The sequence below is a fragment of the Asparagus officinalis genome, chromosome 5 (assembly GCF_001876935.1).
Source record: "Asparagus officinalis chromosome 5, Aspof.V1, whole genome shotgun sequence".
In the NCBI taxonomy this organism is placed as follows: Eukaryota; Viridiplantae; Streptophyta; class Magnoliopsida; order Asparagales; family Asparagaceae; genus Asparagus; species Asparagus officinalis.
This window is the reverse complement of record NC_033798.1, coordinates 125834176-125849085: the sequence shown is the minus strand read 5'-3', so window position 1 is coordinate 125849085 and position 14910 is coordinate 125834176. Positions and strand designations below refer to the sequence as shown.

The following is a 14910-nucleotide window of genomic DNA, read 5'->3' as shown; positions in this document are numbered from 1 at the left end:
CCCCCCCCCCCCCCACCAAAAAAAAACAAAAAACAAGAAAAAGGAAGAAAAAAAATATAGTGGTAAGACCAGTTTCTATTTCTCAGTAGCTTCAAAAAACCCGAAGTTATAATAAAATGTGAATACTAGAAAGAGAGCAAGCCAGGGACAGGACTACAAGTACCACCTTTGTAGAAAGTGATGTTGCAACTGTAATGATAAACTGGTTTTCCAGAACAAAACTATTTATTTAAAATCTTTAAACATAGACAACTCTTTTGCAGCTAAAATTATAAAATTTCTGCCTTTTGAGATTTACCTGGCGTATTGTAAAGAAGTTCCCCAGTGATTTTGACATTTTCTCTGAGTCAACATTAACAAAACCATTGTGGATCCAATAACTTATGCTGCTTGATCTACAAGCAGCACAACTCTGAGCAATTTCATTCTCATGGTGTGGGAATACAAGGTCCATCCCTCCACCATGTATGTCAAAAGAGTAGCCCAGATAAGCTGCACTCATTGCACTGCACTCTATGTGCCATCCTGGCCTTCCTGGGCCCCACGGGCTCTCCCAATACGGCTCCCCTGGCTTAGCAGACTGTGTTATAAACATCAAATCATCCAGTCAGTTCAACTAGGAAAACAGCAGCAATTAGCTTGTTGTCTCTAGGATGACCTTTTTTTTCCTTCCAAAGTTAGATAAAAGAAATGTAAAAAGAGGCTGCAACTGATGATCAAATGATCAATAACCAGCTTGCCAAATAAAAGTCACGTGAGAAAGAGAGAGCCACCATGCTTGGAAGCACAGACAAAATTATAGTCTGGTCAAGCAGTGAAACTTAATTTCTATACAGAAGATAACTTACATGCACATTATACTTCTGCTGTGCTGACAGTTGGATGTAAGAAAAGTAAAAAGAGACTGCAATTGATGGCCTATAACAAGGTAGCCAGATAAAAGTCACATAAGAGAGAGCTATTGTGTTTGGAAGAACAAACTTATAGATTCTGGTTAAGCTATGAAACTTGATTACTATATTCGCAATAATTTACATGCACATTACATTTAAATATTTACATGCACATTATAAAAATAAAACTTGCATTTTAACAAGGTTTCATTCATTGATTCATAAACCGCAAATCAAAAAATTCTTTCAAGGTGGTTACAAAAATCATCAGGGAAATTGTGGAAAATCAATATTGTCACAAGTATAATGAATAACAGTCTCAGTTTCTATTTTGTAGTAGGTTCAAAGAACCTAAAATAGTATAGTAAAATTTGAAAACAACTACAGACAAGAGCATGCCAAGGAGGCAGGACTACAATAAATTATTTGATTTTTATCTAGTACTTTCATGTGACTTTTATCTAGCTAACTGGATACAGGTCATCAAATCAAATCTTTTTTTGTGAAGTATAGTGCTCACGATCCTAGGCTCTAAAAACCAGATGCCACATAAATAAATGAAAATAAATAGTGAAATAGATGATCCACCCACCAGATAAATTATCATCACAAAATCCAGCAAAAGGGAAAGTTTTTTTGTTTTGTTTTTTGTTTTTTGGCACATCTTTTATTCTCTTTATTCTATTACCTTCCACAGAGCAAAATCAGCAGGATTTTTCTTTCTAGAGTCCAAGGCAACCCTCTCTCCTGCTCTATTATCCTCTAGTTTGCGACCAGATAATCGACCATAAGCAGAAAATTTATCAACAGAAAAGTAGACATCCCCATCTATCTTGTATGCACAGCCATTGTCAAATATCTGTTTAACAGCAAATAAATTGTCAACACGAGTGAACTCTATGTTTATGCTGACGCTACATCACGGATTATAAAGTTTCAAATTAATAGACTGGATGTATGACACAATAGAAGTATTAACACTGGTTGTGGTTTACAAAGTGAGATACCCTATCCATTGTAGCTCAGCTTCTTATGTCTACACTCTACATTATAAAGAATAAAACCAAACATCGCCAAAATAAATATCTTCTAGTAATTGCAATGATTCACAGTTTATGAATCACTATTTCAGAAGCATATGATATGAATAAGCTGGCAGTTACCTGTAGCCCCAGAATAGGTAGAGGCATCAGCAGAAAAGTATACAGCTATCACAATTGGATTTTCTTTGAGATTTGTGTTGGACTTGGTGTGTGATACGCATAAGCATGTTACCTTTGAAATGTTTGCCTTGATGTTTTTCACACACAACCATGAATCTCAAAGCAAAATCAATGGATAAAAACTTTGATGGACACAGTCCTCAACCCACTTAAGTGTACGTGCGTGCGTGTGTGCGTGCGTGCATGTACATACATACATGCATCATGTACGCGTGCACACACATACATGCATGCATACCAATATTTGATACATCATACCATCTAAATGAACAATAACAGACCCAGATGAGCACTAACTAACATTAAAAACTTGGAACTCTAGGCCTTCTCTAACTTTTGGAGCACCAATCCTCTATCAGAGCAGTCACAAGAAGATTCTTAAATGTTTTCCAAGACTTTCAAAGGTTTTAATCTAACGAAAAGGAAGTGTGTATCAAACTGATTAAACATGCCTATAATTTTTTAACCTGATAGATATAGAGGAATCCTTCAGAAATTTCATAGCTTCACTGGAAGAGATTTTCATCCTATCATCCAAAAAAAGCTAAATAATCATCAGTATTCAAGTACGAAGGTAGTCATGACAAAAAGTGATGATATGTTTTATCCAGAAAGAGTACCAGGTATCCAGAGCTTAAAAGAGCATAGAGCATTTTCCTCGTTCTAACCTTGCACCCGCTTGATGACTTCTAATCACCAGATTAAAAATATGTAATTTATATTTTCGCGAGGAAGTAGATGCTGTAAAAACATAAAACACTTGAGGATTTATTCCCAAGTAGTATCAAGTTATGAACAACTCCTGCTTAACTTATATCTTTTCCAGTAAGTATCTACAGACAAGGTTTGAGAATATTTATGAGGGTGAGCAGCCACATTAAGTTATTTTTATGTATATACACTTTTTATAACAACTACAAACATTTGACTGTTTAAATCTTCAATAAGCTTATGCTTTAACAATTAGGCAGTGGTCAATAAGTAGACAACAAGGAGGACATATACACACCATTATGCGTTTCAATACCTGCCCAACACCGAAAAATCACTTTCTCTTGTTCTTTTACAGACCCTCTCATACCCAAAAGAGGCTGTTACCAATGACCGCTGAAATCTGGTATTTCTTGTGAGCAGCTTTCTCCCCTTAGAGCAATAAGTATTCTAATAACCAAAAATCTAACCAGGTACTAATAGGAATAATCTCAGTATAATACCCATTTGATTCTATGTAAAGGAGGCATAAACTCTTTAAATCCATAAAGTGGGTATATAACATGAAGTTCATACCATTTGATGCTGCGTTAAGTCTCAAAACTCGTCCAAATATCAACTAGCAAGTTTCAAACGAAGAGAATGAGCAGAACTTCAGAAACAGATAAATGATTCATACCTGTTTAATCATGTCTATAATCTGGTCCATATGATTAGAGACCCGAGGTTCTACGGAAGGAGGCAGGCAATGAAGATAAGCCATGTCAGCATGAAATTCATCACAAAAGCGGCTGCTTAAGCTTAAAGGATCTTCCCCCAATTCATTTGCTCTAGCAATTATCTACATAATTCCAAAAGTGCAGAACTCAGGTGCCCTGTCATACATATATGAGAAGGCAGTTGGTATACAGACTTTGAAACAAATCAGACAAAAGATATGGCGATAATACATTACTGACCTTGCGCCAACAATGAAAAGTTAACTAAAAGTAATCTTGTTATAGAATCATACAAAGAAAACAAACTTTAACTGAATAAATACCCAAAGTTTCAACTCAAACTTATCTTATATTGTGGAGGATATGCACTAAACCTATGTTGAATATAGGGACACATCTAGCTATTCTGTTTGTTGTTTTTAAACATTGTGGAAGTATACAATTCATATCGTTTGTATAATGTTATCATGTAGAATTTGTTAACGGATTTCATTAGAACATAAAAAAGCAGATGCGTCTTCCACTTAACTTCAACATAAATTTTAACTTGCAAAGGATGTAATAAAGTGTAACAGTGTTTTAACCAATAAGTAGGAGGTGGAGGAAGGAGGGTTGTTATCTATCTTTCCATTCCATTTTGTAGACTTTTCCAAGTCACCATAGGCTAATTGCAAACTCCATAATAATTATAAATAGTAAACAATATGAAAGCTGGTGGTATCTTTAACAGAATTTTTGAGATTCACTGTTTCAAGTATCAAATTAGAAATATGATGTTATGTAACCAATTAGCTAATTTCAAACTCTCGGAGATTGTTTATCATAAAATTGCTCGATTATATTACAGTTATGATGTCCTACCTAGATCGAAGGCCTTTTCTAGCTTGAAGTAATTAAGTAAGCTTGTGTCTTACCTTCTAATATGGTAATTACATGCACCATGTTTGATCATATTTCAATTACATCATCTAGAGATCACTTTTCCTTCTCAGAAAAGATTATGCTATAGTTAATATTGAAAACAAGAAGTAATTTTAGGCACATTCTTGTTCTCATGAATCACCCCTATTCTCTATTAAAAGAAAATCCTGGAAATTTGGAGATATGATCATGTAGGCTACCTTAACAGCTGCACTTTTGATGCCCACTAAGGCCAGGTACACTTAATTAAGCTAGAGGGTAAGAGTTTTATCCAGTGTTACATGACAGGACAAGGATGCCGAGTGTTCAAGTGTCCAAAGTGTTCGACAAGGGGACCATTTAAAGCTCTGATACAGATACACAACTATAATTTATGATGTGTACGCAAACATGTACATATCCAGGTAGTGATCAACCACATAAATCGAGTAAGAGTTTAATAAGGTAATCTTAGCATCTAATACAATATAGTTTAGTGCCGCATAAAAGCACCAAGCTTGCAATGCAATAGCAATTTTCTCATAGATTAATCACTTAACGTGTTACTGAATGCGAGAAATATCCTCATGTACAGTGTTTTAAATATCGGCGATAAATCGGATAATATCGGCGATATATCGGATTTCTATGGTTTCCGATAGGATAACGTGAATTTGTAGTCGGTTAGCGTTTTTGACAAATTATCGGTGATAAATCGCCAATAACGGATAATATCGCTCGATAACAGATGTTTTTTTATCGGTTATCGGCTGTGATTTGAGTTACGATGTTGAAATATAAAACCCGACCCGTTTTCACAGTAAAATGAAAACCCTAACCTTCGTGGATCATGATCTTCAAGCCCTAAATCACTCTGGTGGCTGTTCTCCAGCGACGAAGAATCTTCGCCGCCTCGACTTCGTCGCCTCGGACCTTCGTGGATCCTAACCTTCAAGCCTCTTCGTCGCCTCGACTACGTCGCCTCGGCTCTTCGTCGTATCGACATCTTCGGCTCTTCGTCGCCTCGATTTCGTCGCCTCTTCGTCGCCTCGACTTCGTCTCGACTTCGTGAATCTCCAGCGCGGTATCTCTTCTTCATTTCTTCTCTTCTGAGTCTTCTCGCCTTTGTTTTCTTTCTTTTTCTCTTCTTTCTTTTTCTTTTAAGCTCGCCTCCCCGACCTCCTCTATTCTGATTACTGTTCTCCTCTTTTTTCTTTTAAGTTCATAATCCTTTATTTTGCTCATCTTTTTTAATGCTAATTTTCTTTTGGTAGCTTGCTACGGTCATCGGGTGTTGTAAGCTGAAATAACTCCTTCCAGTATTTGTTTGTCAATTATTACTGCTTCGTTTTCTTACACTTTCTCTCTGATTATTACTATTTTTGTTTGTAGTTAAGTTCTTCTACTTGTATAATAAATTAGTTACAAGTCTTGTAATTAATTTATAGCAAACTTGTAAAGTTGTAATTAATTTTAAGAAAATACTCGTGAGACTGTAATGTATAAGCAAATTTAATTTTAATTACAGTTAATTTTCATTGCATTTAGTTTATGGCAAACTTGTAATTAATTTTAAGAAAATACTTGTGAGACTATATAAGCAAATTTAATTTTAATTACAGTTACTTTTCATTACAATTAGTTTATAGCAAACTTGTAATTAATTTTACGAAAATACTTGTGAGACTGTATAAGCAAATTTAATTTTAATTACAAATTTACAATTAATTTTAAACTATTAGTTTTTACTTGAGCAATTAGTTTTAACTGCAACTAGTTTTTTACTGCAACTAATTTAGCTAATTATAAGTTTATAACTCAGTCAATAATCTCTGAGTTTCATCGAATCACTGTTCACTACGACTAATATTGATTAGTTTTACAACTTGGTCCTTATATAGTTTACAATTGCTATTTTAAGTAGTCTTCCTCAGTTCTTTCATTCCTTGGAATCTTGATGTCATTTTGAACTCAAGTATGCAACAAAAATAAAACTGATTGATGTTAGGCATAAAATTTTATGACACGATGAAATAAATATAATACATATACACCATCCAGTGTATCGCTCCGATAAATACTACTTATCCCCGATATATCCTCGATTTCCGCTATCCGATAAGGATTTTGACCATCCGATAAATCTCCGATAACCGATATTTAAAACCTTGCTCATGTATCCAAGTGTCTGAGACATCACAAAGCAGATATTTCGCAGCGAACTATGAACATTATAATTGCCCCGAAAAGAATAAAAGTGACCATCTTAATCAGAAAGAAGTACATTAGGAGGTCTGGCCGGCTATTGGCATAAAACTTTTTCAGGTCAGAAATAGATAGATATATCAATGATTAAAATATCCTGAATTGCAGGTAAAGTTAAATTCTCGACGGGTCACACACACACACATATATATCATTCCTAAAGTCCTTCACAGGTATAGATTTAAAACAGTTGTTGAATTTAGTGTATGTGCTAATCAAATTGCAAGAATAAGAGGTAGAAACCGACATCCTTACCTTGTCATCAACATCAGTGAAGTTCCGAACATAAAGCACTTCATATTTCAAATGCTGCAGATACCTACTAAAGAATCAAAAGATAGAGCGAAAAGAATAGTCAAAGGAGTAGCGCAGCCAAAGATATTCATTTATAGAGTGAAAAGAATAATCCAAAGAGTAGTGCAGCCAAAGATATTCATCTTATTTGTACGCATTCTAATAATTCTACAATAAATAAACGTTATAGTTAGCTTTCCAAAATGGTAGAAGCACAACCAGTAGCAACATGATGGCTGTTAACAAAGCAAACAAACATAGTCAACCATAAACAATAAATACGGTGTTGGCTGGAAGATGTGCAGAGCAAACCTTGAGAATCCTGTGTATACTGTAGCCCAAAAGTAAGCACGAAAACTCATGGTTTCAGCAAGCGATGTTTCCCTAGACATCTTTTATTTATTTAAAAGGCGACAGAGCAGAATACCGTAAACTGCTTGCATTTTAAGTTGCTATGGTTTTCGCCAACATTTAGGTCCATTTCTGGTAGCTTGCTACAGCTATGCTTTCATTCTCTAACAGGTGCTACGAGCAGCTGAATAACCAAAACCTTCAAGTTCCTCCACCATGTGAGACCCAAGACAATGTAACGTCAAGAAACAAGACTATTTAAAGTAACTTACAACAACATTAAAGCCATTTAATCCGGACACTTTGAGCTCGGTTATTTCCTATATAAAAGGCTTCTATGACGTCTTCCTATTCCATCGAAAAGGACTTTATTTCTATTGTTTCTATTTAGCCCGAACACCTTACGGTTGCTGGGTTCATGTCATCAGCATGGAAGCATGCAAGCTTTTGAAGATAACAGTTAATGTAAGTTTCGGAATAATCCCACACACACCAAAAAAAAAAAAACTTAACTTTTCTTCATAAACCTTGCATCTTCTTAAAAAAATTACAAACTTCAGCGACACGACTCATCTTTATACACAAAACTAATCACAAGAAAAAGAGAGGATTACTAATAAAGATCGTCAGAACCCTCACCAAACAATCAACAAAGTCGAACTGAGCATCAACTACAAAAAGCCCTAATGGTGTGTTTGGGAGTTTACTAAGGGAAGGGAAGGAAAGTTAAACAACGGGAAGGGAAGGGAAGGGAAGGGAAGAGAATTGTAATATGTTGTTTGGGAGTTGAGTAAGGTGAATGAAGGTGAAATGAAGTAAATATATGTAAATTTACATAAATGACTTTATACTAATAACACATCAGCCCTTTTATTTGTTTTGATAGGGGTAAGAATGTCATTACACCCCTTTACCCTCCTTTACCCTCCTCTACCGCCCAAATCGGGGGGAAAGAAAACCAAGCAATTTTACCCTCCTTTCCCCTTCCTTCCTCTTCTCTACCCTCCTTAAAAAAAACTCCCAAACAAGGTGAAAGCCTCATTTCTCTTCCCCTCCCCCTCTCTACCCTCCATCCAAACAGGGCATAAAAGACAAGGACCAACCAAAATGAAATCATAAAGAAGTGAAATTTACCTATAAAGAACGTCGAAGGTGACATAAACCCTAGCATGCCCGATATGGCTCAGATCATAAGCAGTGACCCCGCAGACGTACATCCCCACTCTCCCTTCAACCCTAGGCCTGAACAGCTCCTTCGATCTCGACATCGTGTTGTACAAATAAACCTCGGGAGCAGGACCCCCGTTATTAGAATCAGCATCGGGCTTCGTGGGGGGAGAACAAGAGGCCAAACTGAGGGTTCTTGACCTCGATCCGAAGAGGAGAGAGCGGAGTTTTGAGTGGAGCTGGGGTTTTGCCGTCGATTTCGTGAAGGAGAGGGAGGGGCAGAGGAGGGTCGAGCTCCTCAGGAGCGCTGCGCGCTGCTGCCATTTTTCTTGAGGGACGAAGGAGCGAGCTCAGCGGATAGGGTTTTGTTTATAATAGCGGGTTACTGGGTTTTATGGGCGCGTACGATCCACGCCCGATAAGCCATGACTTCGATGCAGGGGGTGCTAAACCGATATCTGTATCCCATAAAATATCCGTAACGTAACCGTATCCGTTAGGATACAACTATGGTTAGTCAAATCTATAACTGATAGGATATAGTTTTATTGTGAAATATCTGTATCCGTAACCGAAATATTGGAATACATATTAGTCATACTCTTATGATAGTTTCGATTCTTAGATTATGGATTTGTGGTTAATTGTTTATGTCAGGAACAAGTTCTGTTATAAATCCATTATAACTGTTTATCGATTACAATGAATACAAAAGAGTAAGCTTCGTGCTTTGTAAAACTACTCTTTACAACAAAAATCAAATTACAAGCTCCTTAGAAACACACGCAGAATTGTTTTTTGGATCGCTGCTTGCGCGGGATCTTTGCCTGTGCCAAGGGTGCGTTAGCCCGTGGACCACCGATTCACAGATTTTGATTGAACCGTGAAAGCTATTTGGGGATTCTTGCTTAGTTTAGAAGTAAGAAAAAGGTAAGTGAATATCTTATCGATGTAAGATGAACAATCTTCTTAAGATCAAGTCGAAGCTTAGATCTTAACGAATCCCAAAGTTGTTGTTTGTACTCGAATTTGATGAAGACTCTCTCTCTCTCTTGAGAAAAACGCTTCAAAATGCTCAAGTTCTCTGCTCTCTCTGCTTGGATCCTCATCAGTGATGGTCCTAGGGGGTATTTATAGCCCTTAGGAATAATAACTGAAGTCAGAAGTCGAAAATAAGTTGTATTGAGGAACTTTCATTTCCAAGACAGTTGTAACTGTCTCGGAAGCATGGTTGATTTTCCATTTCTGAGACAGTCATAACTGTCTCAGAAGCCTGCTTCATTCCAACTGTTTTGTAATTGCTTTAAACACGTTCTAATGCTATTATTTGGGTAGTTGTTGGCGTGATTTCCACTTGTAAAGTCTTCCCCACGTTCAAACACGATCTTTGATAGTTATGGAGCCACGTGGCAATGCACAAATCTCAAGAAAACTATCATTCTTTTCTTCTAAACTTCCGAGATAGTTGTAAGTGTCTCGGAATTTCCGAGACCTCGGAATTTCCGAGACAATTGTAAGTGTCTCGGAAATTTTCGAAACAGTTGTAAGTGTCTCGGAAACTGTTGATTTTGTTTCATGCTTCTGAGATATGTTTTGCGCCTCAGAACTTGTGTGATGCGCTTCTTGTGCATTCTCCAGTTGATCTTTAGCTTTGGATGATCCTCTGCGACTTAGATGATGATGTTTATCGCCTTCTCTCTGTCATGAGCTACGTACGATGATCTATAGGAAATTTTTGACACCTACATTAATTTTAATGATCAAAATGTCTAATCTTAACTTTTCAGTTATAATGGACATATTAACGAACTCTTTTGTATCACGTGAACTATTGTATCACGTGAACTATGTTTTTCTCAATACTATCTAGTTTTCTCATATCAGTTTTGTATACGCATGCATATCTGCTTCTATATCTGCATGTATATCTGTACCGTATCCGATTTTAGCGGATATGATTATAAATTTTCCTTACCGAGGTATATCCGTATCTGTATCCGTATCCAAGATGGATAGACGGATATGGATATGATAAGCATCATATCTGAGCTGTATCCGGACCGAATGCACCCCCTACTTCGATGGCTTGGGATCCACGCTAGGTAACGCGTAGTCTTCGACGGCTTAAGATCCACGCCCGATAACACACATACTTCTGTTTTTTTTTCTTATAAAACCCCCCAAATCTATACTATTTGCTGATTTACTAAAATAGGGATAATCTTACACTCTTTGAAATCATATACTCCTTTAGAAGAGGGAGTTGTGGAATAACTTTATATCGACTATATTACCCCTATTCTTTTTTGATATTACATTCTAGTTCTAACTAAACTAAATTAATTATTATTGTTAATTAATTATATTACATGTCACTTCAAGTTTGTCTAACTTGGTCCCTAAAACTTTTAATGTTATTGTAAAACTTTACATCATATTGATTATTACTAATGTATAATAATATATTAATAGACAATTGCATGTTAATAAATTATTTATGAAAATAGTAGAAAACATAGAATTGTCCTGGAATTGTACCATGACACTCATATAGAAAAATTACAAAGTGTATTCTTGTGTTTAGTTAATAGGACAGAAGGTACAAATATGCAACTTTAGATAACATTAGGATATTTAAGTGCGGTAAGATACAAGTGGAGGTGTATAACTTTTATACTATAAATTAATTCCAAGTTTGTCTAACTTGGTCACTAAACCTTTCAATGTTATTATAAAACTTCACATCATATTAATTATTACTAATATATAATAATATATTAGTAAGCATTGAATGTTTATTAATTATTTATGGAAAGAGTAGAAAACATAGAATTATCCTAGAATTATACCATGACACTTATATAGGAAAATTACAAAGAGTATTCTTGCACTTAGGTAACATGACAGAATGTACAAACATGCAATTTTAGAAAACCTTAGGATATTTAAGTGCAGCAAAATACAAGTAAAGGTATATAACTTTCATAAACTATAAGATATTTATGTTCAATTAAGTCTATAAAGATTTTGAAACCTTTGTTAACCACAAATAACAGTGTGTGATCCTATTGATAGATAATATTCATCATATAATATGAGGTTAGAGGCTTAGCTTATATATATATAGTAGAGGAGGTGTGGAAAAATTAAAGCATCATATTTTAAATAAGTCTCAAGATTTTGAATTAATTCCTGAAACTATATATTTTGCTTAGAAAACTTTAGAAGAGGCTTTCAAAAGACTACTACAAAGTGTTGAACATCAGATAAATATGGGTGTTGATGTTAAATAATCACACAGTCAGTTATATCCGTGATTGGATAGGGGTGATGTTGATGAGGGGACTGCTTCCTTCCCCAAATATCCGGTTCTGAGTTGAGTTGCTGAAAAGCCTGCACATGTAGAAACACGTGTGAGGACGGGGACTGGATCCCTGTGGTTCCTCCGACGATCAAGCTAGCTAGTAAGCTTGAGTGGGAAAAATAAAGAACTGTGAGAGTTCTTGTGTATGTAGTGTAATTTGCAGATTATTTTGAGAAGACCAGACCTTCCGATATTAAAGTAAGAAATCCAAGATCGAATCATTTCCTTGAAGGAATAATACCTTTTATTTATAGTGGTACCGAAGGGGCAATAACCGTCATTGTGGCCAAATACAGGATGGCGGTGAAGAAGCATGGGCTGACAGCTGAGTCAGCAATTGCTTTACAGGTGTCGGCTGACTACTGGAGGAGAGATCATCTCGGCATTAAATGGGAAAGATCGGAGGCATGACGGTGCTGACGTGGTCCGATGAGTCATGAAGACTATCAGGACTAGAGGCATGATGGCATCTGCCAAATATTAAATACGATGCTGACACGTTGTTAGCGGGAGAGGCTCGAGGTTAAAGTTGTTCTCTAGCTTCGCCGAGAAGTAACGCCTTTTGAGTCGACCTTGTGAGGCGTTGAGTAGTTGGTCGAGTGGGCTCATTGCGAGTCATCTTCGATAAAAACAGGGGGGGCGACAAGTATCGTCTTTTGAGTCGACATGAGGGAATGTCGACTCAGCGAGTTGGCTGAGTTATCGTCTTTGTGGGTCTCCGGCCGCCAACTTGATTGGGGCATTGTATGCAGATGTACACCTATCCGTTGCTAGCAAAGGGTTGCACTTTGGTGATTGAGAATACCATAACAATTGAATAACTAAAATCTATGACCTCAGATTGTAGAAATCAAGGATATGTAAAAAAAATACCTGGTGCCATATGAGATAATATTCATACATAATATAATATTGTAAATTATAATCTAACATATTAATGAATTTTAAATGTAAGAATTTGCATGAAAATATATGCTTAAAATTTAGGAGAGATGAGAGTGGAGAGATTTGGGAGACGAATTGTGACTTTTGTGGCTTTTGTGGATTTTAGTTTTGGTTTCCAAACATGATCCAAACACTAGCCCATAATCAAATTAAAAATGACTCAATTTTGTCAATATCTTCAAAGGGATGTATTGGTCAATTTTTTTATAACGATCGATATATTAAAAAAAATCTATAAATAAAAGAAAACAACACAAAACCATAAATATTATCGAATAAGGTATTTAATTTGATATATTAGCCGATATAGCAATATATTGTTTGCGTCAAAAGTTGGTTTTGTTATGAAATTCATTATATCTTCGGTCGATTACAACAAATTCAAAAGAGATAGTCTTTTTATAAGACTTATTTTTACACAACAAAAGGAAAATTATAACTTTTTAGAAACAAACGCAGGATCGTTGTTTGGATCGCTGCTTACGTGGGATCTTTGCCTGTGCCGGGAGCGCTTTGACTCGTGGACCACCAAATCACAGATTCTGATTGAACCGTGAGAGGTTTAATGATTCTTCCTTCGTTTATCGAAGTAAGAATTTGAAGCGAATATCTTATCGATGTAAGATGTTCACTCTTCTAAAGATCAAGTCAGAGCTTAGATCTCTAGGAATCGTCAAAAGCTTCTTGAAGATGTTTGTGAAGAAGGAAGACTCTCTCTTTTGCTCTAATTCACCAAAAGCTTAAGCTTTTTCTGCTCTAATCTACCGTCCCTCTCTTGGATGCTCTCTAATCAGCCCTCTTTTGTAACCGCCGTCCCACTACTTAAATACCATCTTTTTATGAGGTTAGTGGGCATGATTTTCGCTTGTAACTGCTTCCCCCACGTTCATAAGTGACCCCCAGCAGTTAATAAGCCATGTGGGCTGCACAAAACTCGAGAAAACTGTCAAAAATGACGTGTTCAACTTCCCAGTGGCCGCGACAGTACGTGGTGTCGCGCATTGCCGCGGCAGTTACCACTGCCGCGCACCTCTCGAGTATTTTGGCTCTAACTTCCTCGTCCGATGTCGGAATGAGGTGATCCAAGATGCGTTGGAAAGATAACGAAGAGATCTACAACTTTTATCTTTTGACCTTCTTCAGATTTAGTGTGAGACAGTCATGACTGTCTCGCATTCCGAGACAGTGAAGTCTGTCTCGCACTTCCGAGACAGTTTGTGTTGTCTCGGGTATTTTGGCTCTAACTTCCTCGTCCGATGTCGGAATGAGGTGATCCAAGATGCGTTGGAAAGCTGACGAAGAGATCTACAACTTTTATCTTTTGAGCTTCTTCAGATTTGGATCATATCATGGCTTAAATGTGCAATGAATCGAGAGGGGATTTTGGCTTTGGTCCTAACTGTTTAAAGGTTTGACCAAGATGGGAATTTGAGACGATCCTAACTGTTTAAAGGTTTGATCGTTCAATTTGTGGACCTCTCGTTCATGGAACGAATCGAGAGGGGATTTTGGCTTTGGTCCTAACTGTTTAAAGGTTTGACCAAGATGGGAATTTGAGACGATCCTAACTGTTTAAAGGTTTGATCGTTCAATTTGTGGACCTCTCGTTCATGGAACGAATCGAGAGGGGATTTTGGCTTTGGTCCTAACTGTTTAAAGGTTTGACCAAGATGGGAATTTGAGACGATCCTAACTGTTTAAAGGTTTGATCGTTCAATTTGTGGACCTCTCGTTCATGGAACGAATCGAGAGGGGATTTTGGCTTTGGTCCTAACTGTTTAAAGGTTTGACCAAGATGGGAATTTGAGACGATCCTAACTGTTTAAAGGTTTGATCGTTCAATTTGTGGACCTCTCGTTCATGGAACGAATCGAGAGGGGATTTTGGCTTTGGTCCTAACTGTTTAAAGGTTTGACCAAGATGGGAATTTGAGACGATCCTAACTGTTTAAAGGTTTGATCGTTCAATTTGTGGACCTCTCGTTCATGGAACGAATCGAGAGGGGATTTTGGCTTTGGTCCTAACTGTTTAAAGGTTTGACCAAGATGGGAATTTGAGACGATCCTAACTGTTTAAAG

General features: G+C 36.7%; 1 protein-coding gene across 5 annotated transcripts in view; it reads right to left on the bottom strand.

Annotated features, from left to right (window-relative positions):
- LOC109841170 (cysteine--tRNA ligase, chloroplastic/mitochondrial) overlaps positions 1-8828 on the bottom strand; it is a 12676-nt gene extending 3848 nt beyond the window's left edge. Inside the window, exons 1-5 of one of the 5 annotated variants that reach the window (XM_020410055.1) lie at positions 8491-8828; positions 6967-7033; positions 3507-3668; positions 1582-1752; positions 299-580 (exon numbers count right to left, since the gene is read on the bottom strand). In XM_020410055.1, the coding sequence (XP_020265644.1) occupies positions 299-580; positions 1582-1752; positions 3507-3668; positions 6967-7033; positions 8491-8624 (816 nt within the window). In that variant the 5' untranslated portion in view covers positions 8625-8828. Of the gene's footprint in view, positions 1-298; positions 581-1581; positions 1753-3506; positions 3703-5285; positions 5906-6966; positions 7034-8490 lie in introns of those variants that run through there. The other 4 variants (XM_020410056.1, XM_020410052.1, XM_020410053.1 and 1 more) reach the window with 4 other exon arrangements.